The 26,387-nt window shown below is 37.0% G+C and overlaps 1 protein-coding gene across 2 annotated transcripts in view; it reads right to left on the bottom strand.

The window, feature by feature from the left end:
* Positions 1-246: 246 nt before the first annotated feature.
* Positions 247-26,387, bottom strand: part of LOC131132524 (mannose-P-dolichol utilization defect 1 protein-like) — a 66,733-nt gene continuing 40,592 nt past the window's right edge. For both annotated transcript variants that reach the window (XM_058078251.1, XM_058078252.1), the window contains exons 2-7: positions 2,437-2,502; positions 1,580-1,712; positions 1,427-1,512; positions 1,240-1,358; positions 1,042-1,152; positions 247-963 (exon numbers count right to left, since the gene is read on the bottom strand). In XM_058078251.1, coding sequence (XP_057934234.1) covers positions 826-963; positions 1,042-1,152; positions 1,240-1,358; positions 1,427-1,512; positions 1,580-1,712; positions 2,437-2,502 — 653 coding nt within the window. In that variant the 3' untranslated portion in view covers positions 247-825. The remainder of the gene's footprint in view (positions 964-1,041; positions 1,153-1,239; positions 1,359-1,426; positions 1,513-1,579; positions 1,713-2,436; positions 2,503-26,387) is intronic.

Below are 26,387 nucleotides of genomic sequence, written 5' to 3'. Positions count from 1 at the left end.
GAGGTGTCAATGGAGGGGATTTTCTGGTCCAGTACATCCCATCACCTAGCAACAGGCAGCCAGGCTTCAACAAGTGGTCGCCATGGAAGCGTACACACTGACTTCAAAGTTTTCATACAAAGAGCACGTGTGTGTGTGTGTGTGTGTGTGCGTGTGCGTGTGCGTGTGCGTGTGCGTGTGCGTGTGTTTGTAAAGACCAGCTGGGGAGTCCAAACAATTGAAGAACATTTTATTGAAGTTTTTAACATTTGGTCATATTTGATGAACATGGCATTATTGGATCATTCCAGCCATCCGGAGGCTGTTCCTGGTTTCACCAGCAGAGGGCGACCAAAGCTCATGTGACCTTTTTGTGGCCGGGCTGTCAGTCAAGCGTCAGTCAACCAAACTTGATCTTTTATCTTTTGACTGGAGGAAGACACATTTGTCTTGTTCTTGGTGGATTTATTCATACCAGGAGCTGTGATACGCTGGGATCTTTACGCTGACGTTATTCAACTTCACGTTTGATGTACACTGAAGCTCCGCTATTCTCCCATCTTTGTTTACTCATTTTGCCCGGCTCCATTGTCTCTCTGGCGCCAGCTAGCTAGCTAGCTAGCTACCCGGAGAAAAGAAGATGCAAACTCCACACAGAGATGGCCCAGGGTGGAATTGAACTCGGGTCTCCGCGCTGTGAGGCCTGCATACAAACCAATAGTTCCGCGTGCAGATGGTGCAAATCAGAGTTATTCCTAAAAATGAAATGATTGACATGTGAAATATGTATGTATTGTAAATATTAATATCTGATTAGTTTTGGCAGCAATTTAGTGTCCGATGGTTTCATGTTGCTTCTGGTTCAGGTCTTTGTTTCAGCATCACTTTGGTTGCTTTCCAGTAGTAGACCACCTGCAGGACTATGGTCCCGTTGCAGGCCACCGATACCAGGTAGGTGACCACCAGCAGCGTGTCTCCCGTTTCCTAGGAACACAAACTCAACAGCATCATCAACTAGTTATATTTTCATTCAATATTCATTCTTAGATATGGTTTTTGGACCTGCACGGATGTGAAGACGCGAGCTAGCGATCCAGCAAACAAGATGAAGACGGTCAAGGCGGACAACTGGCCCGTGTGTCCGTTCCGGAAGTTAGCCACCCCTTGGATGACCTACGAGACACCCACAGCATGGACGCCCCTTGGTGGCCAGCCCATAATCCTAATCATGTGGCGTATTAATCATCATCATGTGTGTACCCTGCTGACGATGACGGCCGGCATGTTGGAGGCTTGCATGGTGGTCACCACGGACGAAGGCGTGACCGGAGACAACAGCAGGAACAACAACCCCAAATACACCAACAGAAAAACTACACCTGGAAAACCAAATGTGTCATGATGGTGACACCGGTTTGACTCTGGAACAGACTAACAGCCTTCCCACCTCTGGCCGTTCTTCCTGCGTAGCGCTGAATGAGGAAGCCGATGATGACCGTCTGCAGCATGACGAAGAGCGCCTCGCCCCAAGCGCTGTTCACAGAAAGGTGATTAACGTGGAAAACACAACGACGGGGCCGCGTCCTAATATGGTCGGGACCTGAAGGGGAAGCGGTTAGCGACGCTGTAGGCGATGCTTCCTGTGATGGCCAGCAGCTCCACCAGAACAGACGGGAAGCTCAGACCCTCGGCGCTTTTTGCTCCAATCACCTTCACGATCTGAGGTAACTTGACTGGAAAAACACAAAGGAAGAGTTAGCAAGTCTTAGCCACACGGGGGCGCCACAGAGCACTCACTTTTTCATGTGCTGTCAGAAGGGAAAAAAACATTTTCGAGAAAAAGGAGGAAGTTTTCAAGAAGGAAAATATTTTCGACAATAAATTTTCTTGGGGAAAAAAACATATATGTACTTTTACAAAACCACGATGCATGTTTTCTAGAATAAAATAGTATATTTCAAGAAAAAATACAACACATTTTCCGGAAAAAGATCTACATTTTTGAAGAAAAAAAGCACATTTTGTACAAAAAGTAGTAGATTTTCTAGAAAAAATATTTTCCAGAAAAAGGTGTTGCATAAAAAAAGATAAAAAATAAAGTTGGATATTTCAGAGAAAAAACATTAATATACTTTGTAAAACCATGATGCATGTTTTCTTGAAATAAAAGCATATTATAAAGAAATAATATAAAAACATAACGAAAAATACAGCATATTTTCCAGAAAAACAGGTTGAGAAAGCAAATTACATTTCCATGAAAAAATATTTATATATAAATATAAATACATATTTTCAAGGAAAAAGCTATTTTCCAGAACAAAATTTGACTTTTTTTAAAGTGTTATATTTTGGAGATAAAGCATTTTAAGAATAAAGTCAAAACCTTTTAGAATAAACCTCTTTATAATAATAATAACGCATTGGATGTTGTGAGCGGTTTGTCGCCTTGCTTACCCATCACTGATCCCAAGATGATGGCGGTCCCCACAACTTTGCTTAGGATCGTTTTAAAACACGTTCCTGAAACAAAACAGAGACTTTCATTGTAATATAAAATGTTGTACGTTGTCATACCTGAAAATGTCTGTTTTGCAACTATATTTGTAAAAAGTGTATACTTTATGCAAATAAAAGTATGAAAAAATTAAATAAAGCCGTCTTCCCAAGACAAATGTTAGAATATATTGCAAAAAAGTTGATGTTGCTTGGAGGTACAGCGCCCTCTGGTGGGCCAACCTTGACCATTACAGCGAGGCATGCCTGTACCAAGCCATGTTTACATGTGATGGAGATTTGGAAATGGTCATTCACTGCTTGGTAGGAAGCACAAATGGGACATTTCTCCTCCATATTCTACTTACAACACCTCAAATTACTTCCTCTTTTGGTGCTCACAAAATCCAATGTTTCACTCATAATCTAATAACTTTTATAAAATGCCCAAGTTTGAGGGTGGTGATTTTTGACAAAAAACGTAAACGTCATTTTTTGTCATTTTTTTCAACTTGCTTCAAATGCACTTTTCTGGTGAAATAAATGGAGGAAACCTCACACACACTCAACAGGGGCCCCAGAAGCATCAAAAAATGGCATAAAATGCCAAAGTTTGAATTTGGTGATTTCTGACAAAAAACGTAAGGGGTTAGTATGTCGTTTTTTTATTTTTTTCAACTTGCTACAAATGCACTTTTCTGGTGAAATAAATGGAGGAAACCTCACACACACTCAACAGAGGCCCCAGAAGCATCCAAAAATGGCATAAAATGCCAGACTTTGAGGGCGAGGATTTCTGACAAAAAACGTAAGGGGTTAGTATGTCGTTTTTTTTCATTTTTTCAACTTGCTTCAAATGCACTTTTCTGGTGAAATAAATGGAGGAAACCTCAAACACACTCAACAGGGGCCCCAGAAGCATCCAAAAATGGCATAAAATGCCAAAGTTTGAATTTGGTGATTTCTGACAAAAAACATAAGGGGTTAGTATGTCGTTTTTTTTCATTTTTTCAACTTGCTTCAAATGCACTTTTCTGTTGAAAAATATGGAGGAAACCTCACACACACTCAACAGAGGCCCCAGAAGCATCCAAAAATGGCATAAAATGCCAGAGTTTGAGTTTGGCGATTTCTGACAAAAAACACAAGGGGTATGTCGTTTTTTTCAATTTTTTCAACTTGCTGAAAAAGCACTTTTCTGGTGAAAATAACAAATGAAACCTCACACACACACAACAGGGGGCCCAGAAGCACCCAAAAAGGGAATAAAATGCCAGTTTTAAATTTTGTGATTTTTGAAAAAAACGTAAGGGGTTAGTATGTCGTTTTTTTCAATTTTTTCAACTTGCTGAAAATTCACTTTTCTGGTGAAAATAACAAAGGAAACCTCACACACACTCAACAGGGGGCCCAGAAGCACCCAAAAAGGGAATAAAATGCCAGTTTTAAATTTTGTGATTTTTGAAAAAAACGTAAGGGGTTAGTATGTCGTTTTTTTCATTTTTTTCAACTTGCTGAAAATGCACTTTTCTGGTGAAAATAACAAAAGAAACCTCACACACACTCAACAGGGGCCCCAGAAGCATCCAAAAATGGCATAAAATGCCAGAGTTTGAGTTTGGCGATTTCTGAAAAAAAACGTAAGGGGTTAGTATGTCGTTTTTTTCAATTTTTTCAACTTGCTGAAAAAGCACTTTTCTGGTGAAAATAACAAAGGAAACCTCACACACACTCAACAGGGGGCCCAGAAGCACCCAAAAAGGGAATAAAAAGCCAGTATTATATTTTGTGATTTTTGAAAAAAAAAAACGTATGTCGTTTTTTTCATTTTTTTCAACTTGCTGAAAATGCACTTTTCTGGTCCAAAAAACAGCGGAAACCTCACACACACTCAACAGGGGCCCCAGAAGCACCCAAAAATGGCATAAAATGCCAGACTTTGAGGGCGAGGATTTCTGACAAAAAAGGTAAGGGGTTAGTATGTCGTTTTTTTTCATTTTTTCAACTTGCTTCAAATGCACTTTTATGGTGAAATAAATGGAGGAAACCTCAAACACACTCAACAGGGGCCCCAGAAGCATCCAAAAATGGCATAAAATGCCAAAGTTTGAATTTGGTGATTTCTGACAAAAAACGTAAGGGGTTAGTATGTCGTTTTTTTCAATTTTTTCAACTTGCTGAAAATGCACTTTTCTGGTGAAAATAACAAAGGAAACCTCACACACACTCAACAGGGGCCCCAGAAGCACCCAAAAATGGCATAAAACGCCAAAGATTGAGGGTGTTGATTTTTGAAAAAAACGTAAGGGGTTAGTATGTCGTTTTTTTCAATTTTTTCAACTTGCTGAAAATGCACTTTTCTGGTGAAAATAACAAAGGAAACCTCACACACACTCAACAGGGGGCCCAGAAGCACCCAAAAAGAGAATAAAATGCCAGTTTTAAATTTTGTGATTTTTGAAAAAAACGTAAGGGGTTAGTATGTCGTTTTTTTCAATTTTTTCAACTTGCTGAAAATGCACTTTTCTGGTGAAAATAACAAAGGAAACCTCACACACACTCAACAGGGGGCCCAGAAGCACCCAAAAATGGCATAAAACGCCAAAGATTGAGGGTGTTGATTTTTGAAAAAAACGTAAGGGGTTAGTATGTCGTTTTTTTCAATTTTTTCAACTTGCTGAAAATGCACTTTTCTGGTGAAAATAACAAAGGAAACCTCACACACACTCAACAGGGGGCCCAGAAGCACCCAAAAAGGGAATAAAATGCCAGTTTTAAATTTTGTGATTTTTGAAAAAAACGTAAGGGGTTAGTATGTCGTTTTTTTCAATTTTTTCAACTTGCTGAAAATGCACTTTTCTGGTGAAAATAACAAAGGAAACCTCACACACACTCAACAGGGGGCCCAGAAGCACCCAAAAAGAGAATAAAATGCCAGTTTTAAATTTTGTGATTTTTGAAAAAAACGTAAGGGGTTAGTATGTCGTTTTTTTCAATTTTTTCAACTTGCTGAAAATGCACTTTTCTGGTGAAAATAACAAAGGAAACCTCACACACACTCAACAGGGGCCCCAGAAGCACCCAAAAAGGGAATAAAGTGCCAGTTTTAAATTTTGTGATTTTTGAAAAAAACGTAAGGGGTTAGTATGTCGTTTTTTTCAATTTTTTCAACTTGCTGAAAATGCACTTTTTTTTGGTGAAAATAACAAAGGAAACCTCACACACACTCAACAGGGGGCCCAGAAGCACCCAAAAAGGGAATAAAATGCCAGTTTTAAATTTTGTGATTTTTGAAAAAAACGTAAGGGGTTAGTATGTCGTTTTTTTCAATTTTTTCAACTTGCTGAAAATGCACTTTTCTGGTGAAAATAACAAAGGAAACCTCACACACACTCAACAGGGGGCCCAGAAGCACCCAAAAATGGCATAAAACGCCAAAGATTGAGGGTGTTGATTTTTGAAAAAAACGTAAGGGGTTAGTATGTCGTTTTTTTCAATTTTTTCAACTTGCTGAAAATGCACTTTTCTGGTGAAAATAACAAAGGAAACCTCACACACACTCAACAGGGGGCCCAGAAGCACCCAAAAAGAGAATAAAATGCCAGTTTTAAATTTTGTGATTTTTGAAAAAAACGTAAGGGGTTAGTATGTCGTTTTTTTCAATTTTTTCAACTTGCTGAAAATGCACTTTTCTGGTGAAAATAACAAAGGAAACCTCACACACACTCAACAGGGGGCCCAGAAGCACCCAAAAATGGCCTAAAACGCCAAAGATTGAGTTTGGCGATTTCTGACAAAAAACGTAAGGGGTTAGTATGTCGTTTTTTTCAATTTTTTCAACTTGCTGAAAATGCACTTTTCTGGTGAAAATAACAAAGGAACCTCACACACACTCAACAGGGGCCCCAGAAGCACCCAAAAATGGCATAAAACGCCAAAGATTGAGGGTGTTGATTTTTGAAAAAAACATAAGGGGTTAGTATGTCGTTTTTTTCAATTTTTCAACTTGCTGAAACTGCACTTTTCTGGTGAAAATAACAAAGGAAACCTCACACACACACAACAGGGGGCCCAGAAGCACCCAAAAAGGGAATAAAATGCCAGTTTTAAATTTTGTGATTTTTGAAAAAAACGTAAGGGGTTAGTATGTCGTTTTTTTCAATTTTTTAACTTGCTGAAAATGCACTTTTCTGGTGAAAATAACAAAGGAAACCTCACACACACTCAACAGGGGGCCCAGAAGCACCCAAAAATGGCATAAAACGCCAAAGATTGAGGGTGTTGATTTTTGAAAAAAACGTAAGGGGTTAGTATGTCGTTTTTTTCAATTTTTTCAACTTGCTGAAAATGCACTTTTCTGGTGAAAATAACAAAGGAAACCTCACACACACTCAACAGGGGGCCCAGAAGCACCCAAAAAGGGAATAAAATGCCAGTTTTAAATTTTGTGATTTTTGAAAAAAACGTAAGGGGTTAGTATGTCGTTTTTTTCAATTTTTTCAACTTGCTGAAAATGCACTTTTCTGGTGAAAATAACAAAGGAAACCTCACACACACTCAACAGGGGGCCCAGAAGCACCCAAAAATGGCATAAAACGCCAAAGATTGAGGGTGTTGATTTTTGAAAAAAACGTAAGGGGTTAGTATGTCGTTTTTTTCAATTTTTTCAACTTGCTGAAAATGCACTTTTCTGGTGAAAATAACAAAGGAAACCTTACACACACACAACAGGGGGCCCAGAAGCACCCAAAAAGGGAATAAAATGCCAGTTTTAAATTTTGTGATTTTTGAAAAAAACGTAAGGGGTTAGTATGTCGTTTTTTTCAATTTTTTCAACTTGCTGAAAATGCACTTTTCTGGTGAAAATAACAAAGGAAACCTCACACACACACAACAGGGGGCCCAGAAGCACCCAAAAAGGGAATAAAATGCCAGTTTTAAATTTTGTGATTTTTGAAAAAAACGTAAGGGGTTAGTATGTCTTTTTTTCAATTTTTTCAACTTGCTGAAAATGCACTTTTCTGGTGAAAATAACAAAGGAAGCCTCACACACACTCAACAGGGGGCCCAGAAGCACCCAAAAAGAGAATAAAATGCCAGTTTTAAATTTTGTGATTTTTGAAAAAAACGTAAGGGGTTAGTATGTCGTTTTTTTCAATTTTTTCAACTTGCTGAAAATGCACTTTTCTGGTGAAAATAACAAAGGAAACCTCACACACACTCAACAGGGGGCCCAGAAGCACCCAAAAAGGGAATAAAAAGCCAGTTTTAAATTTTGTGATTTTTGAAAAAAACGTAAGGGGTTAGTATGTCGTTTTTTTCAATTTTTTCAACTTGCTGAAAATGCACTTTTCTGGTGAAAATAACAAAGGAAACCTCACACACACACAACAGGGGGCCCAGAAGCACCCAAAAAGGGAATAAAATGCCAGTTTTAAATTTTGTGATTTTTGAAAAAAACGTAAGGGGTTAGTATGTCGTTTTTTTCAATTTTTTCAACTTGCTGAAAATGCACTTTTCTGGTGAAAATAACAAAGGAAACCTCACACACACACAACAGGGGGCCCAGAAGCACCCAAAAAGGGAATAAAATGCCAGTTTTAAATTTTGTGATTTTTGAAAAAAACGTAAGGGGTTAGTATGTCGTTTTTTTCAATTTTTTCAACTTGCTGAAAATGCACTTTTCTGGTGAAAATAACAAAGGAAACCTCACACACACTCAACAGGGGCCCCAGAAGCACCCAAAAAGGGAATAAAATGCCAGTTTTAAATTTTGTGATTTTTGAAAAAAACGTAAGGGGTTAGTATGTCGTTTTTTTCAATTTTTTCAACTTGCTGAAAATGCACTTTTCTGGTGAAAATAACAAAGGAAACCTCACACACACACAACAGGGGGCCCAGAAGCACCCAAAAAGAGAATAAAATGCCAGTTTTAAATTTTGTGATTTTTGAAAAAAACGTAAGGGGTTAGTATGTCGTTTTTTTCAATTTTTTCAACTTGCTGAAAATGCACTTTTTTGGTGAAAATAACAAAGGAAACCTCACACACACTCAACAGGGGCCCCAGAAGCACCCAAAAAGGGAATACAATGCCAGTTTTAAATTTTGTGATTTTTGAAAAAAACGTAAGGGGTTAGTATGTCGTTTTTTTCAATTTTTTCAACTTGCTGAAAATGCACTTTTCTGGTGAAAATAACAAAGGAAACCTCACACACACTCAACAGGGGGCCCAGAAGCACCCAAAAATGGCATAAAACGCCAAAGATTGAGGGTGTTGATTTTTGAAAAAAACGTAAGGGGTTAGTATGTCGTTTTTTTCAATTTTTTCAACTTGCTGAAAATGCACTTTTCTGGTGAAAATAACAAAGGAAACCTCACACACACTCAACAGGGGGCCCAGAAGCACCCAAAAAGGGAATAAAAAGCCAGTTTTAAATTTTGTGATTTTTGAAAAAAACGTAAGGGGTTAGTATGTCGTTTTTTTCAATTTTTTCAACTTGCTGAAAATGCACTTTTTTGGTGAAAATAACAAAGGAAACCTTACACACACTCAACAGGGGGCCCAGAAGCACCCAAAAAGGGAATAAAATGCCAGTTTTAAATTTTGTGATTTTTGAAAAAAACGTAAGGGGTTAGTATGTCGTTTTTTTCAATTTTTTCAACTTGCTGAAAATGCACTTTTCTGGTGAAAATAACAAAGGAAACCTCACACACACACAACAGGGGGCCCAGAAGCACCCAAAAAGGGAATAAAATGCCAGTTTTAAATTTTGTGATTTTTGAAAAAAACGTAAGGGGTTAGTATGTCGTTTTTTTCAATTTTTTCAACTTGCTGAAAATGCACTTTTCTGGTGAAAATAACAAAGGAAACCTCACACACACACAACAGGGGGCCCAGAAGCACCCAAAAAGAGAATAAAATGCCTGTTTTAAATTTTGTGATTTTTGAAAAAAACGTAAGGGGTTAGTATGTCGTTTTTTTCAATTTTTTCAACTTGCTGAAAATGCACTTTTCTGGTGAAAATAACAAAGGAAACCTCACACACACTCAACAGGGGCCCCAGAAGCACCCAAAAAGGGAATAAAATGCCAGTTTTAAATTTTGTGATTTTTGAAAAAAACGTAAGGGGTTAGTATGTCGTTTTTTTCAATTTTTTCAACTTGCTGAAAATGCACTTTTTTGGTGAAAATAACAAAGGAAACCTCACACACACTCAACAGGGGGCCCAGAAGCACCCAAAAAGGGAATAAAATGCCAGTTTTAAATTTTGTGATTTTTGAAAAAAACGTAAGGGGTTAGTATGTCGTTTTTTTCAATTTTTTCAACTTGCTGAAAATGCACTTTTCTGGTGAAAATAACAAAGGAAACCTCACACACACTCAACAGGGGGCCCAGAAGCACCCAAAAATGGCATAGAACGCCAAAGATTGAGGGTGTTGATTTTTGAAAAAAACGTAAGGGGTTAGTATGTCGTTTTTTTCAATTTTTTCAACTTGCTGAAAATGCACTTTTCTGGTGAAAATAACAAAGGAAACCTCACACACACTCAACAGGGGGCCCAGAAGCACCCAAAAAGGGAATAAAAAGCCAGTTTTAAATTTTGTGATTTTTGAAAAAAACGTAAGGGGTTAGTATGTCGTTTTTTTCAATTTTTTCAACTTGCTGAAAATACACTTTTCTGGTGAAAATAACAAAGGAAACCTCACACACACTCAACAGGGGCCCCAGAAGCACCCAAAAAGGGAATAAAATGCCAGTTTTAAATTTTGTGATTTTTGAAAAAAACGTAAGGGGTTAGTATGTCGTTTTTTTCAATTTTTTCAACTTGCTGAAAATGCACTTTTCTGGTGAAAATAACAAAGGAAACCTCACACACACACAACAGGGGGCCCAGAAGCACCCAAAAAGGGAATAAAATGCCAGTTTTAAATTTTGTGATTTTTGAAAAAAACGTAAGGGGTTAGTATGTCGTTTTTTTCAATTTTTTCAACTTGCTGAAAATGCACTTTTCTGGTGAAAATAACAAAGGAAACCTCACACACACTCAACAGGGGGCCCAGAAGCACCCAAAAATGGCATAAAACGCCAAAGATTGAGGGTGTTGATTTTTGAAAAAAACGTAAGGGGTTAGTATGTCGTTTTTTTCAATTTTTTCAACTTGCTGAAAATGCACTTTTCTGGTGAAAATAACAAAGGAAACCTCACACACACTCAACAGGGGGCCCAGAAGCACCCAAAAAGGGAATAAAATGCCAGTTTTAAATTTTGTGATTTTTGAAAAAAACGTAAGGGGTTAGTATGTCGTTTTTTTCAATTTTTTCAACTTGCTGAAAATGCACTTTTCTGGTGAAAATAACAAAGGAAACCTCACACACACACAACAGGGGGCCCAGAAGCACCCAAAAAGGGAATAAAATGCCAGTTTTAAATTTTGTGATTTTTGAAAAAAACGTAAGGGGTTAGTATGTCGTTTTTTTCAATTTTTTCAACTTGCTGAAAATGCACTTTTCTGGTGAAAATAACAAAGGAAACCTCACACACACTCAACAGGGGCCCCAGAAGCACCCAAAAAGGGAATAAAATGCCAGTTTTAAATTTTGTGATTTTTGAAAAAAACGTAAGGGGTTAGTATGTCGTTTTTTTCAATTTTTTCAACTTGCTGAAAATGCACTTTTTTGGTGAAAATAACAAAGGAAACCTCACACACACTCAACAGGGGGCCCAGAAGCACCCAAAAAGGGAATAAAATGCCAGTTTTAAATTTTGTGATTTTTGAAAAAAACGTAAGAGGTTAGTATGTCGTTTTTTTCAATTTTTTCAACTTGCTGAAAATGCACTTTTCTGGTGAAAATAACAAAGGAAACCTCACACACACTCAACAGGGGGCCCAGAAGCACCCAAAAATGGCATAAAACGCCAAAGATTGAGGGTGTTGATTTTTGAAAAAAACGTAAGGGGTTAGTATGTCGTTTTTTTCAATTTTTTCAACTTGCTGAAAATGCACTTTTCTGGTGAAAATAACAAAGGAAACCTCACACACACTCAACAGGGGGCCCAGAAGCACCCAAAAAGGGAATAAAAAGCCAGTTTTAAATTTTGTGATTTTTGAAAAAAACGTAAGAAGTTAGTATGTCGTTTTTTTCAATTTTTTCAACTTGCTGAAAATGCACTTTTCTGGTGAAAATAACAAAGGAAACCTCACACACACTCAACAGGGGGCCCAGAAGCACCCAAAAAGGGAATAAAATGCCAGTTTTAAATTTTGTGATTTTTGAAAAAAACGTAAGGGGTTAGTATGTCGTTTTTTTCAATTTTTTCAACTTGCTGAAAATGCACTTTTCTGGTGAAAATAACAAAGGAAACCTCACACACACACAACAGGGGGCCCAGAAGCACCCAAAAAGAGAATAAAATGCCAGTTTTAAATTTTGTGATTTTTGAAAAAAACGTAAGGGGTTAGTATGTCGTTTTTTTCAATTTTTTCAACTTGCTGAAAATGCACTTTTCTGGTGAAAATAACAAAGGAAACCTCACACACACTCAACAGGGGCCCCAGAAGCACCCAAAAAGGGAATAAAATGCCAGTTTTAAATTTTGTGATTTTTGAAAAAAACGTAAGGGGTTAGTATGTCGTTTTTTTCAATTTTTTCAACTTGCTGAAAATGCACTTTTCTGGTGAAAATAACAAAGGAAACCTCACACACACTCAACAGGGGGCCCAGAAGCACCCAAAAAGGGAATAAAAAGCCAGTTTTAAATTTTGTGATTTTTGAAAAAAACGTAAGGGGTTAGTATGTCGTTTTTTTCAATTTTTTCAACTTGCTGAAAATGCACTTTTTTGGTGAAAATAACAAAGGAAACCTTACACACACTCAACAGGGGGCCCAGAAGCACCCAAAAAGGGAATAAAATGCCAGTTTTAAATTTTGTGATTTTTGAAAAAAACGTAAGGGGTTAGTATGTCGTTTTTTTCAATTTTTTCAACTTGCTGAAAATGCACTTTTCTGGTGAAAATAACAAAGGAAACCTCACACACACTCAACAGGGGGCCCAGAAGCACCCAAAAAGGGAATAAAAAGCCAGTTTTAAATTTTGTGATTTTTGAAAAAAACGTAAGGGGTTAGTATGTCGTTTTTTTCAATTTTTTCAACTTGCTGAAAATGCACTTTTTTGGTGAAAATAACAAAGGAAACCTTACACACACTCAACAGGGGGCCCAGAAGCACCCAAAAAGGGAATAAAATGCCAGTTTTAAATTTTGTGATTTTTGAAAAAAACGTAAGGGGTTAGTATGTCGTTTTTTTCAATTTTTTCAACTTGCTGAAAATGCACTTTTCTGGTGAAAATAACAAAGGAAACCTCACACACACTGAACAGGGGGCCCAGAAGCACCCAAAAATGGCATAAAACGCCAAAGATTGAGGGTGTTGATTTTTGAAAAAAACGTAAGGGGTTAGTATGTCGTTTTTTTCAATTTTTTCAACTTGCTGAAAATGCACTTTTCTGGTGAAAATAACAAAGGAAACCTCACACACACTCAACAGGGGGCCCAGAAGCACCCAAAAAGGGAATAAAATGCCAGTTTTAAATTTTGTGATTTTTGAAAAAAACGTAAGGGGTTAGTATGTCGTTTTTTTCAATTTTTTCAACTTGCTGAAAATGCACTTTTCTGGTGAAAATAACAAAGGAAACCTCACACACACTCAACAGGGGGCCCAGAAGCACCCAAAAAGGGAATAAAATGCCAGTTTTAAATTTTGTGAATTTTGAAAAAAACGTAAGGGGTTAGTATGTCGTTTTTTTCAATTTTTTCAACTTGCTGAAAATGCACTTTTCTGGTGAAAATAACAAAGGAAACCTCACACACACACAACAGGGGGCCCAGAAGCACCCAAAAAGGGAATAAAATGCCAGTTTTAAATTTTGTGATTTTTGAAAAAAACGTAAGGGGTTAGTATGTCGTTTTTTTCAATTTTTTCAACTTGCTGAAAATGCACTTTTCTGGCGAAAATAACAAAGGAAACCTCACACACACTCAACAGGGGCCCCAGAAGCACCCAAAAAAGGAATAAAATGCCAGTTTTAAATTTTGTGATTTTTGAAAAAAACGTAAGGGGTTGGTATGTCGTTTTTTTCAATTTTTTCAACTTGCTGAAAATGCACTTTTTTGGTGAAAATAACAAAGGAAACCTCACACACACTCAACAGGGGGCCAGAGGCACCCAAAAAGGGAATAAAATGCCAGTTTTAAATTTTGTGATTTTTGAAAAAAACGTAAGGGGTTAGTATGTCGTTTTTTTCAATTTTTTCAACTTGCTGAAAATGCACTTTTCTGGTGAAAATAACAAAGGAAACCTCACACACACTCAACAGGGGGCCCAGAAGCACCCAAAAAAGGAATAAAATGCCAGTTTTAAGTTTTGTGATTTTTGAAAAAAACGTAAGGGGTTAGTATGTCGTTTTTTTCAATTTTTTCAACTTGCTGAAAATGCACTTTTCTGGTGAAAATAACAAAGGATACCTCACACACACTCAACAGGGGGCCCAGAAGCACCCAAAAAGAGAATAAAATGCCAGTTTTAAATTTTGTGATTTTTGAAAAAAACGTAAGGGGTTAGTATGTCGTTTTTTTCAATTTTTTCAACTTGCTGAAAATGCACTTTTCTGGTGAAAATAACAAAGGAAACCTCACACACACTCAACAGGGGGCCCAGAAGCACCCAAAAATGGCATAAAACGCCAAAGATTGAGGGTGTTCATTTTTGAAAAAAACGTAAGGGGTTAGTATGTCGTTTTTTTCAATTTTTTCAACTTGCTGAAAATGGACTTTTCTGGTGAAAATAACAAAGGAAACCTCACACACACTCAACAGGGGGCCCAGAAGCACCCAAAAAGGGAATAAAATGCCAGTTTTAAATTTTGTGATTTTTGAAAAAAACGTAAGGGGTTAGTATGTCGTTTTTTTCAATTTTTTCAACTTGCTGAAAATGCACTTTTCTGGCGAAAATAACAAAGGAAACCTCACACACACTCAACAGGGGCCCCAGAAGCACCCAAAAAGGGAATAAAATGCCAGTTATAAATTTTGTGATTTTTGAAAAAAACGTAAGGGGTTGGTATGTTGTTTTTTTCAATTTTTTCAACTTGCTGAAAATGCACTTTTTTGGTGAAAATAACAAAGGAAACCTCACACACACTCAACAGGGGGCCCAGAAGCACCCAAAAAGGGAATAAAATGCCAGTTTTAAATTTTGTGATTTTTGAAAAAAACGTAAGGGGTTAGTATGTCGTTTTTTTCAATTTTTTCAACTTGCTGAAAATGCACTTTTCTGGTGAAAATAACAAAGGAAACCTCACACACACTCAACAGGGGGCCCAGAAGCACCCAAAAAGGGAATAAAATGCCAGTTTTAAATTTTGTGATTTTTGAAAAAAACGTAAGGGGTTAGTATGTCGTTTTTTTCAATTTTTTCAACTTGCTGAAAATGCACTTTTCTGGTGAAAATAACAAAGGAAACCTCACACACACGCAACAGGGGGCCCAGAAGCACCCAAAAAGGGAATAAAATGCCAGTTTTAAGTTTTGTGATTTTTGAAAAAAACGTAAGGGGTTAGTATGTCGTTTTTTTCAATTTTTTCAACTTGCTGAAAATGCACTTTTCTGGTGAAAATAACAAAGGAAACCTCACACACACTCAACAGGGGCCCCAGAAGCACCCAAAAAGGGAATAAAATGCCAGTTTTAAATTTTGTGATTTTTGAAAAAAACGTAAGGGGTTAGTATGTCGTTTTTTTCAATTTTTTCAACTTGCTGAAAATGCACTTTTCTGGTGAAAATAACAAAGGAAACCTCACACACACTCAACAGGGGGCCCAGAAGCACCCAAAAAGGGAATAAAATGCCAGTTTTAAATTTTGTGATTTTTGAAAAAAACGTAAGGGGTTAGTATGTCGTTTTTTTCAATTTTTTCAACTTGCTGAAAATGCCATTTTCTGGTGAAAATAACAAAGGAAACCTCACACACACTCAACAGGGGGCCCAGAAGCACCCAAAAAGGGAATAAAATGCCAGTTTTAAATTTTGTGATTTTTGAAAAAAACGTAAGGGGTTAGTATGTCGTTTTTTTCAATTTTTTCAACTTGCTGAAAATGCACTTTTCTGGTGAAAATAACAAAGGAAACCTCACACACACTCAACAGGGGCCCCAGAAGCACCCAAAAATGGCATAAAACGCCAAAGATTGAGGGTGTTGATTTTTGAAAAAAACGTAAGGGGTTAGTATGTCGTTTTTTTCAATTTTTTCAACTTGCTGAAAATGCACTTTTCTGGTGAAAATAACAAAGGAAACCTCACACACACTCAACAGGGGGCCCAGAAGCACCCAAAAAGGGAATAAAATGCCAGTTTTAAATTTTGTGATTTTTGAAAAAAACGTAAGGGGTTAGTATGTCGTTTTTTTCAATTTTTTCAACTTGCTGAAAATGCACTTTTCTGGTGAAAATAACAAAGGAAACCTCACACACACTCAACAGGGGGCCCAGAAGCACCCAAAAATGGCATAAAACGCCAAAGATTGAGGGTGTTGATTTTTGAAAAAAACGTAAGGGGTTAGTATGTCGTTTTTTTCAATTTTTTCAACCTGCTGAAAATGCACTTTTCTGGTGAAAACAACAAAGGAAACCACACACACACTCAACAGGGGGCCCAGAAGCACCCAAAAATGGCATAAAACGCCAAAGATTGAGGGTGTTGATTTTTGAAAAAAACGTAAGGGGTTAGTATGTCGTTTTTTTCAATTTTTTCAACTTGCTGAAAATGCACTTTTCTGGTGAAAATAACAAAGGAAACCTCACACACACGCAACAGGGGGCCCAGAAGCACCCAAAAAGGGAATAAAATGCCAGTTTTAAGTTTTGTGATTTTTGAAAAAAACGTAAGGGGTTAGTATGTCGTTTTTTTCAATTTTTTCAACTTGCTGAAAATGCACTTTTCTGGTGAAAATAACAAAGGAAACCTCACACACACGCAACAGGGGGCCCAGAAGCACCCAAAAAGGGAATAAAATGCCAGTTTTAATTTTTGTGATTTTTGAAAAAAACGTAAGGGGTTAGTATGTCGTTTTTTTCAATTTTTTCAACTTGCTGAAAATGCACTTTTCTGGTGAAAATAACAAAGGAAACCTCACACACACTCAACAGGGGCCCCAGAAGCACCCAAAAAGGGAATAAAATGCCAGTTTTAAATTTTGTGATTTTTGAAAAAAACGTAAGGGGTTAGTATGTCGTTTTTTTCAATTTTTTCAACTTGCTGAAAATGCACTTTTCTGGTGAAAATAACAAAGGAAACCTCACACACACTCAACAGGGGGCCCAGAAGCACCCAAAAAGGGAATAAAATGCCAGTTTTAAATTTTGTGATTTTTGAAAAAAACGTAAGGGGTTAGTATGTCGTTTTTTTCAATTTTTTCAACTTGCTGAAAATGCCATTTTCTGGTGAAAATAACAAAGGAAACCTCACACACACTCAACAGGGGGCCCAGAAGCACCCAAAAAGGGAATAAAATGCCAGTTTTAAATTTTGTGATTTTTGAAAAAAACGTAAGGGGTTAGTATGTCGTTTTTTTCAATTTTTTCAACTTGCTGAAAATGCACTTTTCTGGTGAAAATAACAAAGGAAACCTCACACACACTCAACAGGGGCCCCAGAAGCACCCAAAAATGGCATAAAACGCCAAAGATTGAGGGTGTTGATTTTTGAAAAAAACGTAAGGGGTTAGTATGTCGTTTTTTTCAATTTTTTCAACTTGCTGAAAATGCACTTTTCTGGTGAAAATAACAAAGGAAACCTCACACACACTCAACAGGGGGCCCAGAAGCACCCAAAAAGGGAATAAAATGCCAGTTTTAAATTTTGTGATTTTTGAAAAAAACGTAAGGGGTTAGTATGTCGTTTTTTTCAATTTTTTCAACTTGCTGAAAATGCACTTTTCTGGTGAAAATAACAAAGGAAACCTCACACACACTCAACAGGGGGCCCAGAAGCACCCAAAAATGGCATAAAACGCCAAAGATTGAGGGTGTTGATTTTTGAAAAAAACGTAAGGGGTTAGTATGTCGTTTTTTTCAATTTTTTCAACCTGCTGAAAATGCACTTTTCTGGTGAAAATAACAAAGGAAACCACACACACACTCAACAGGGGGCCCAGAAGCACCCAAAAATGGCATAAAACGCCAAAGATTGAGGGTGTTGATTTTTGAAAAAAACGTAAGGGGTTAGTATGTCGTTTTTTTCAATTTTTTCAACTTGCTGAAAATGCACTTTTCTGGTGAAAATAACAAAGGAAACCTCACACACACTCAACAGGGGGCCCAGAAGCACCCAAAAAGGGAATAAAATGCCAGTTTTAAATTTTGTGATTTTTGAAAAAAACGTAAGGGGTTAGTATGTCGTTTTTTTCAATTTTTTCAACTTGCTGAAAATGCACTTTTCTGGTGAAAATAACAAAGGAAACCTCACACACACTCAACAGGGGGCCCAGAAGCACCCAAAAATGGCATAAAACGCCAAAGATTGAGGGTGTTGATTTTTGAAAAAAACGTAAGGGGTTAGTATGTCGTTTTTTTCAATTTTTTCAACTTGCTGAAAATGCACTTTTTTGGTGAAAATAACAAAGGAAACCTCACACACACTCAACAGGGGGCCCAGAAGCACCCAAAAAGGGAATAAAATGCCAGTTTTAAATTTTGTGATTTTTGAAAAAAACGTAAGGGGTTAGTATGTCGTTTTTTTCAATTTTTTCAACTTGCTGAAAATGCACTTTTCTGGTGAAAATAACAAAGGAAACCTCACACACACTCAACAGGGGGCCCAGAAGCACCCAAAAATGGCATAAAATGCCAGAGTTTGAATTTGGTGATTTCTGACAAAAAACGTAAGGGGTTAGTATGTCGTTTTTTTTTTTTTTCAACTTGCTACAAATGCACTTTTCTGGTGAAAAAAATGGAGGAAACCTCACACACACTCAACAGGGGCCCCAGAAGCACCCAAAAATGGCATAAAATGCCAGACTTTGAGGGCGAGGATTTCTGACAAAAAAGGTAAGGGGTTAGTATGTCGTTTTTTTTCATTTTTTCAACTTGCTTCAAATGCACTTTTATGGTGAAATAAATGGAGGAAACCTCAAACACACTCAACAGGGGCCCCAGAAGCATCCAAAAATGGCATAAAATGCCAAAGTTTGAATTTGGTGATTTCTGACAAAAAACGTAAGGGGTTAGTATGTGGTTTTTTTCAATTTTTTCAACTTGATAAAAATGCACTTTTCTGGTGAAAATAACAAAGGAAACCTCACACACACTCAACAGGGGCCCCAGAAGCACCCAAAAAGGGAATAAAATGCCAGTTTTAAATTTTGTGATTTTTGAAAAAAACGTAAGGGGTTAGTATGTCGTTTTTTTCAATTTTTTCAACTTGCTGAAAATGCACTTTTCTGGTGAAAATAACAAAGGAAACCTCACACACACTCAACAGGGGGCCCAGAAGCACCCAAAAATGGCATAAAACGCCAAAGATTGAGGGTGTTGATTTTTGAAAAAAACGTAAGGGGTTAGTATGTCGTTTTTTTCAATTTTTTCAACTTGCTGAAAATGCACTTTTCTGGTGAAAATAACAAAGGAAACCTCACACACACTCAACAGGGGCCCCAGAAGCACCCAAAAAGGGAATAAAATGCCAGTTTTAAATTTTGTGATTTTTGAAAAAAACGTAAGGGGTTAGTATGTCGTTTTTTTCAATTTTTTCAACTTGCTGAAAATGCACTTTTTTGGTGAAAATAACAAAGGAAACCTCACACACACTCAACAGGGGGCCCAGACGCACCCAAAAAGGGAATAAAATGCCAGTTTTAAATTTTGTGATTTTTGAAAAAAAACGTAAGGGGTTAGTATGTCGTTTTTTTCAATTTTTTCAACTTGCTGAAAATGCACTTTTCTGGTGAAAATAACAAAGGAAACCTCACACACACTCAACAGGGGGCCCAGAAGCACCCAAAAATGGCATAAAATGCCAAAGATTGAGGGTGTTGATTTTTGAAAAAAACGTAAGGGGTTAGTATGTCGTTTTTTTCAATTTTTTCAACTTGCTGAAAATGCACTTTTCTGGTGAAAATAACAAAGGAAACCTCACACACACTCAACAGGGGGCCCAGAAGCACCCAAAAAGGGAATAAAATGCCAGTTTTAAATTTTGTGATTTTTGAAAAAAACGTAAGGGGTTAGTATGTCGTTTTTTTCAATTTTTTCAACTTGCTGAAAATGCACTTTTCTGGTGAAAATAACAAAGGAAACCTCACACACACTCAACAGGGGGCCCAGAAGCACCCAAAAATGGCATAAAACGCCAAAGATTGAGGGTGTTGATTTTTGAAAAAAACGTAAGGGGTGAGTATGTCGTTTTTTTCAATTTTTTCAACTTGCTGAAAATGCACTTTTCTGGTGAAAATAACAAAGGAAACCTCACACACACTCAACAGGGGGCCCAGAAGCACCCAAAAATGGCATAAAACGCCAAAGATTGAGGGTGTTGATTTTTGAAAAAAACGTAAGGGGTTAGTATGTCGTTTTTTTCAATTTTTTCAACTTGCTGAAAATGCACTTTTCTGGTGAAAATAACAAAGGAAACCTCACACACACTCAACAGGGGGCCCAGAAGCACCCAAAAAGGGAATAAAATGCCAGTTTTAAATTTTGTGATTTTTGAAAAAAACGTAAGGGGTTAGTATGTCGTTTTTTTCAATTTTTTCAACTTGCTGAAAATGCACTTTTCTGGTGAAAATAACAAAAGAAACCACACACACACTCAACAGGGGGCCCAGAAGCACCCAAAAATGGCATAAAACGCCAAAGATTGAGGGTGTTGATTTTTGAAAAAAACGTAAGGGGTTAGTATGTCGTTTTTTTCAATTTTTTCAACTTGCTGAAAATGCACTTTTCTGGTGAAAATAACAAAGGAAACCTCACACACACTCAACAGGGGGCCCAGAAGCACCCAAAAAGGGAATAAAATGCCAGTTTTAAATTTTGTGATTTTTGAAAAAAACGTAAGGGGTTAGTATGTCGTTTTTTTCAATTTTTTCAACTTGCTGAAAATGCACTTTTCTGGTGAAAATAACAAAGGAAACCTCACACACACTCAACAGGGGCCCCAGAAGCACCCAAAAAGGGAATAAAATGCCAGTTTTAAATTTTGTGATTTTTGAAAAAAACGTAAGGGGTTAGTATGTCGTTTTTTTCAATTTTTTCAACTTGCTGAAAATGCACTTTTCTGGTGAAAATAACAAAGGAAACCTCACACACACTCAACAGGGGCCCCAGAAGCACCCAAAAAGGGAATAAAATGCCAGTTTTAAATTTTGTGATTTTTGAAAAAAACGTAAGGGGTTAGTATGTCGTTTTTTTCAATTTTTTCAACTTGCTGAAAATGCACTTTTCTGGTGAAAATAACAAAGGAAACCTCACACACACTCAACAGGGGGCCCAGAAGCACCCAAAAATGGCATAAAACGCCAAAGATTGAGGGTGTTGATTTTTGAAAAAAACGTAAGGGTTTAGTATGTCGTTTTTTTCAATTTTTTCAACTTGCTGAAAATGCACTTTTCTGGTGAAAATAACAAAGGAAACCTCACACACACTCAACAGGGGGCCCAGAAGCACCCAAAAAGGGAATAAAATGCCAGTTTTAAATTTTGTGATTTTTGAAAAAAACGTAAGGGGTTAGTATGTCGTTTTTTTCAATTTTTTCAACTTGCTGAAAATGCACTTTTCTGGTGAAAATAACAAAGGAAACCACACACACACTCAACAGGGGGCCCAGAAGCACCCAAAAATGGCATAAAACGCCAAAGATTGAGGGTGTTGATTTTTGAAAAAAACGTAAGGGGTTAGTATGTCGTTTTTTTCAATTTTTTCAACTTGCTGAAAATGCACTTTTTTGGTGAAAATAACAAAGGAAACCTCACACACACTCAACAGGGGGCCCAGAAGCACCCAAAAAGGGAATAAAATGCCAGTTTTAAATTTTGTGATTTTTGAAAAAAACGTAAGGGGTTAGTATGTCGTTTTTTTCAATTTTTTCAACTTGCTGAAAATGCACTTTTCTGGTGAAAATAACAAAGGAAACCTCACACACACTCAACAGGGGGCCCAGAAGCACCCAAAAAGGGAATAAAATGCCAGTTTTAAATGTTGTGATTTTTGAAAAAAACGTAAGGGGTTAGTATGTCGTTTTTTTCAATTTTTTCAACTTGCTGAAAATGCACTTTTCTGGTGAAAATAACAAAGGAAACCTCACACACACTCAACAGGGGCCCCAGAAGCACCCAAAAAGGGAATAAAATGCCAGTTTTAAATGTTGTGATTTTTGAAAAAAACGTAAGGGGTTAGTATGTCGTTTTTTTCAATTTTTTCAACTTGCTGAAAATGCACTTTTCTGGTGAAAATAACAAAGGAAACCTCACACACACTCAACAGGGGCCCCAGAAGCACCCAAAAAGGGAATAAAATGCCAGTTTTAAATTTTGTGATTTTTGAAAAAAACGTAAGGGGTTAGTATGTCGTTTTTTTCAATTTTTTCAACTTGCTGAAAATGCACTTTTCTGGTGAAAATAACAAAGGAAACCTCACACACACTCAACAGGGGGCCCAGAAGCACCCAAAAATGGCATAAAACGCCAAAGATTGAGGGTGTTGATTTTTGAAAAAAACGTAAGGGTTTAGTATGTCGTTTTTTTCAATTTTTTCAACTTGCTGAAAATGCACTTTTCTGGTGAAAATAACAAAGGAAACCTCACACACACTCAACAGGGGGCCCAGAAGCACCCAAAAAGGGAATAAAATGCCAGTTTTAAATGTTGTGATTTTTGAAAAAAACGTAAGGGGTTAGTATGTCGTTTTTTTCAATTTTTTCAACTTGCTGAAAATGCACTTTTCTGGTGAAAATAACAAAGGAAACCTCACACACACTCAACAGGGGCCCCAGAAGCACCCAAAAAGGGAATAAAATGCCAGTTTTAAATTTTGTGATTTTTGAAAAAAACGTAAGGGGTTAGTATGTCGTTTTTTTCAATTTTTTCAACTTGCTGAAAATGCACTTTTCTGGTGAAAATAACAAAGGAAACCTCACACACACTCAACAGGGGGCCCAGAAGCACCCAAAAAGGGAATAAAATGCCAGTTTTAAATTTTGTGATTTTTGAAAAAAACGTAAGGGGTTAGTTTGTCGTTTTTTTCAATTTTTTCAACTTGCTGAAAATGCACTTTTCTGGTGAAAATAACAAAGGAAACCTCACACACACTCAACAGGGGCCCCAGAAGCACCCAAAAAGGGAATAAAATGCCAGTTTTAAATTTTGTGATTTTTGAAAAAAACGTAAGGGGTTAGTATGTCGTTTTTTTCAATTTTTTCAACTTGCTGAAAATGCACTTTTCTGGTGAAAATAACAAAGGAAACCTCACACACACTCAACAGGGGGCCCAGAAGCACCCAAAAATGGCATAAAACGCCAAAGATTGAGGGTGTTGATTTTTGAAAAAAACGTAAGGGGTTAGTATGTCGTTTTTTTTCAATTTTTTCAACTTGCTGAAAATGCACTTTTCTGGTGAAAATAACAAAGGAAACCTCACACACACTCAACAGGGGGCCCAGAAGCACCCAAAAAGGGAATAAAATGCCAGTTTTAAATTTTGTGATTTTTGAAAAAAACGTAAGGGGTTAGTATGTCGTTTTTTTCAATTTTTTCAACTTGCTGAAAATGCACTTTTTTGGTGAAAATAACAAAGGAAACCTCACACACACTCAACAGGGGGCCCAGAAGCACCCAAAAAGGGAATAAAATGCCATTTTTAAATTTTGTGATTTTTGAAAAAAACGTAAGGGGTTAGTATGTCGTTTTTTTCAATTTTTTCAACTTGCTGAAAATGCACTTTTCTGGTGAAAATAACAAAGGAAACCTCACACACACTCAACAGGGGGCCCAGAAGCACCCAAAAATGGCATAAAACGCCAAAGATTGAGGGTGTTGATTTTTGAAAAAAACGTAAGGGTTTAGGATGTCGTTTTTTTCAATTTTTTCAACTTGCTGAAAATGCACTTTTCTGGTGAAAATAACAAAGGAAACCTCACACACACGCAACAGGGGGCCCAGAAGCACCCAAAAAGGGAATAAAATGCCAGTTTTAATTTTTGTGATTTTTGAAAAAAACGTAAGGGGTTAGTATGTCGTTTTTTTCATTTTTTTCAACTTGCTGAAAATGCACTTTTCTGGTGAAAATAACAAAGGAAACCTCACACACACTCAACAGGGGCCCCAGAAGCACCCAAAAATGGCATAAAATGCCAGAGTTTGAATTTGGTGATTTCTGACAAAAAACGTAAGGGGTTAGTATGTCGTTTTTTTTTTTTTCAACTTGCTACAAATGCACTTTTCTGGTGAAAAAAATGGAGGAAACCTCACACACACTCAACAGGGGCCCCAGAAGCACCCAAAAATGGCATAAAATGCCAGACTTTGAGGGCGAGGATTTCTGACAAAAAAGGTAAGGGGTTAGTATGTCGTTTTTTTTCATTTTTTCAACTTGCTTCAAATGCACTTTTATGGTGAAATAAATGGAGGAAACCTCAAACACACTCAACAGGGGCCCCAGAAGCATCCAAAATTGGCATAAAATGCCAAAGTTTGAATTTGGTGATTTCTGACAAAAAACGTAAGGGGTTAGTATGTCGTTTTTTTCAATTTTTTCAACTTGCTGAAAATGCACTTTTCTGGTGAAAATAACAAAGGAAACCTCACACACACTCAACAGGGGCCCCAGAAGCACCCAAAAATGGCATAAAACGCCAAAGATTGAGGGTGTTGATTTTTGAAAAAAACGTAAGGGGTTAGTATGTCGTTTTTTTCAATTTTTTCAACTTGCTGAAAATGCACTTTTCTGGTGAAAATAACAAAGGAAACCTCACACACACTCAACAGGGGGCCCAGAAGCACCCAAAAAGAGAATAAAATGCCAGTTTTAAATTTTGTGATTTTTGAAAAAAACGTAAGGGGTTAGTATGTCGTTTTTTTCAATTTTTTCAACTTGCTGAAAATGCACTTTTCTGGTGAAAATAACAAAGGAAACCTCACACACACTCAACAGGGGGCCCAGAAGCACCCAAAAATGGCATAAAACGCCAAAGATTGAGGGTGTTGATTTTTGAAAAAAACGTAAGGGGTTAGTATGTCGTTTTTTTCAATTTTTTCAACTTGCTGAAAATGCACTTTTCTGGTGAAAATAACAAAGGAAACCTCACACACACTCAACAGGGGGCCCAGAAGCACCCAAAAAGGGAATAAAATGCCAGTTTTAAATTTTGTGATTTTTGAAAAAAACGTAAGGGGTTAGTATGTCGTTTTTTTCAATTTTTTCAACTTGCTGAAAATGCACTTTTCTGGTGAAAATAACAAAGGAAACCTCACACACACTCAACAGGGGGCCCAGAAGCACCCAAAAAGAGAATAAAATGCCAGTTTTAAATTTTGTGATTTTTGAAAAAAACGTAAGGGGTTAGTATGTCGTTTTTTTCAATTTTTTCAACTTGCTGAAAATGCACTTTTCTGGTGAAAATAACAAAGGAAACCTCACACACACTCAACAGGGGCCCCAGAAGCACCCAAAAAGGGAATAAAGTGCCACTTTTAAATTTTGTGATTTTTGAAAAAAACGTAAGGGGTTAGTATGTCGTTTTTTTCAATTTTTTCAACTTGCTGAAAATGCACTTTTTTTTGGTGAAAATAACAAAGGAAACCTCACACACACTCAACAGGGGGCCCAGAAGCACCCAAAAAGGGAATAAAATGCCAGTTTTAAATTTTGTGATTTTTGAAAAAAACGTAAGGGGTTAGTATGTCGTTTTTTTCAATTTTTTCAACTTGCTGAAAATGCACTTTTCTGGTGAAAATAACAAAGGAAACCTCACACACACTCAACAGGGGGCCCAGAAGCACCCAAAAATGGCATAAAACGCCAAAGATTGAGGGTGTTGATTTTTGAAAAAAACGTAAGGGGTTAGTATGTCGTTTTTTTCAATTTTTTCAACTTGCTGAAAATGCACTTTTCTGGTGAAAATAACAAAGGAAACCTCACACACACTCAACAGGGGGCCCAGAAGCACCCAAAAAGAGAATAAAATGCCAGTTTTAAATTTTGTGATTTTTGAAAAAAACGTAAGGGGTTAGTATGTCGTTTTTTTCAATTTTTTCAACTTGCTGAAAATGCACTTTTCTGGTGAAAATAACAAAGGAAACCTCACACACACTCAACAGGGGGCCCAGAAGCACCCAAAAATGGCCTAAAACGCCAAAGATTGAGTTTGGCGATTTCTGACAAAAAACGTAAGGGGTTAGTATGTCGTTTTTTTCAATTTTTTCAACTTGCTGAAAATGCACTTTTCTGGTGAAAATAACAAAGGAACCTCACACACACTCAACAGGGGCCCCAGAAGCACCCAAAAATGGCATAAAACGCCAAAGATTGAGGGTGTTGATTTTTGAAAAAAACATAAGGGGTTAGTATGTCGTTTTTTTCAATTTTTCAACTTGCTGAAACTGCACTTTTCTGGTGAAAATAACAAAGGAAACCTCACACACACACAACAGGGGGCCCAGAAGCACCCAAAAAGGGAATAAAATGCCAGTTTTAAATTTTGTGATTTTTGAAAAAAACGTAAGGGGTTAGTATGTCGTTTTTTTCAATTTTTTAACTTGCTGAAAATGCACTTTTCTGGTGAAAATAACAAAGGAAACCTCACACACACTCAACAGGGGGCCCAGAAGCACCCAAAAATGGCATAAAACGCCAAAGATTGAGGGTGTTGATT

The sequence above is a fragment of the Doryrhamphus excisus genome, chromosome 7, assembly GCF_030265055.1.
Source record: "Doryrhamphus excisus isolate RoL2022-K1 chromosome 7, RoL_Dexc_1.0, whole genome shotgun sequence".
NCBI classification, from domain to species: domain Eukaryota; kingdom Metazoa; phylum Chordata; class Actinopteri; order Syngnathiformes; family Syngnathidae; genus Doryrhamphus; species Doryrhamphus excisus.
This window is presented reverse-complemented; position numbering and strand designations above follow the sequence as displayed.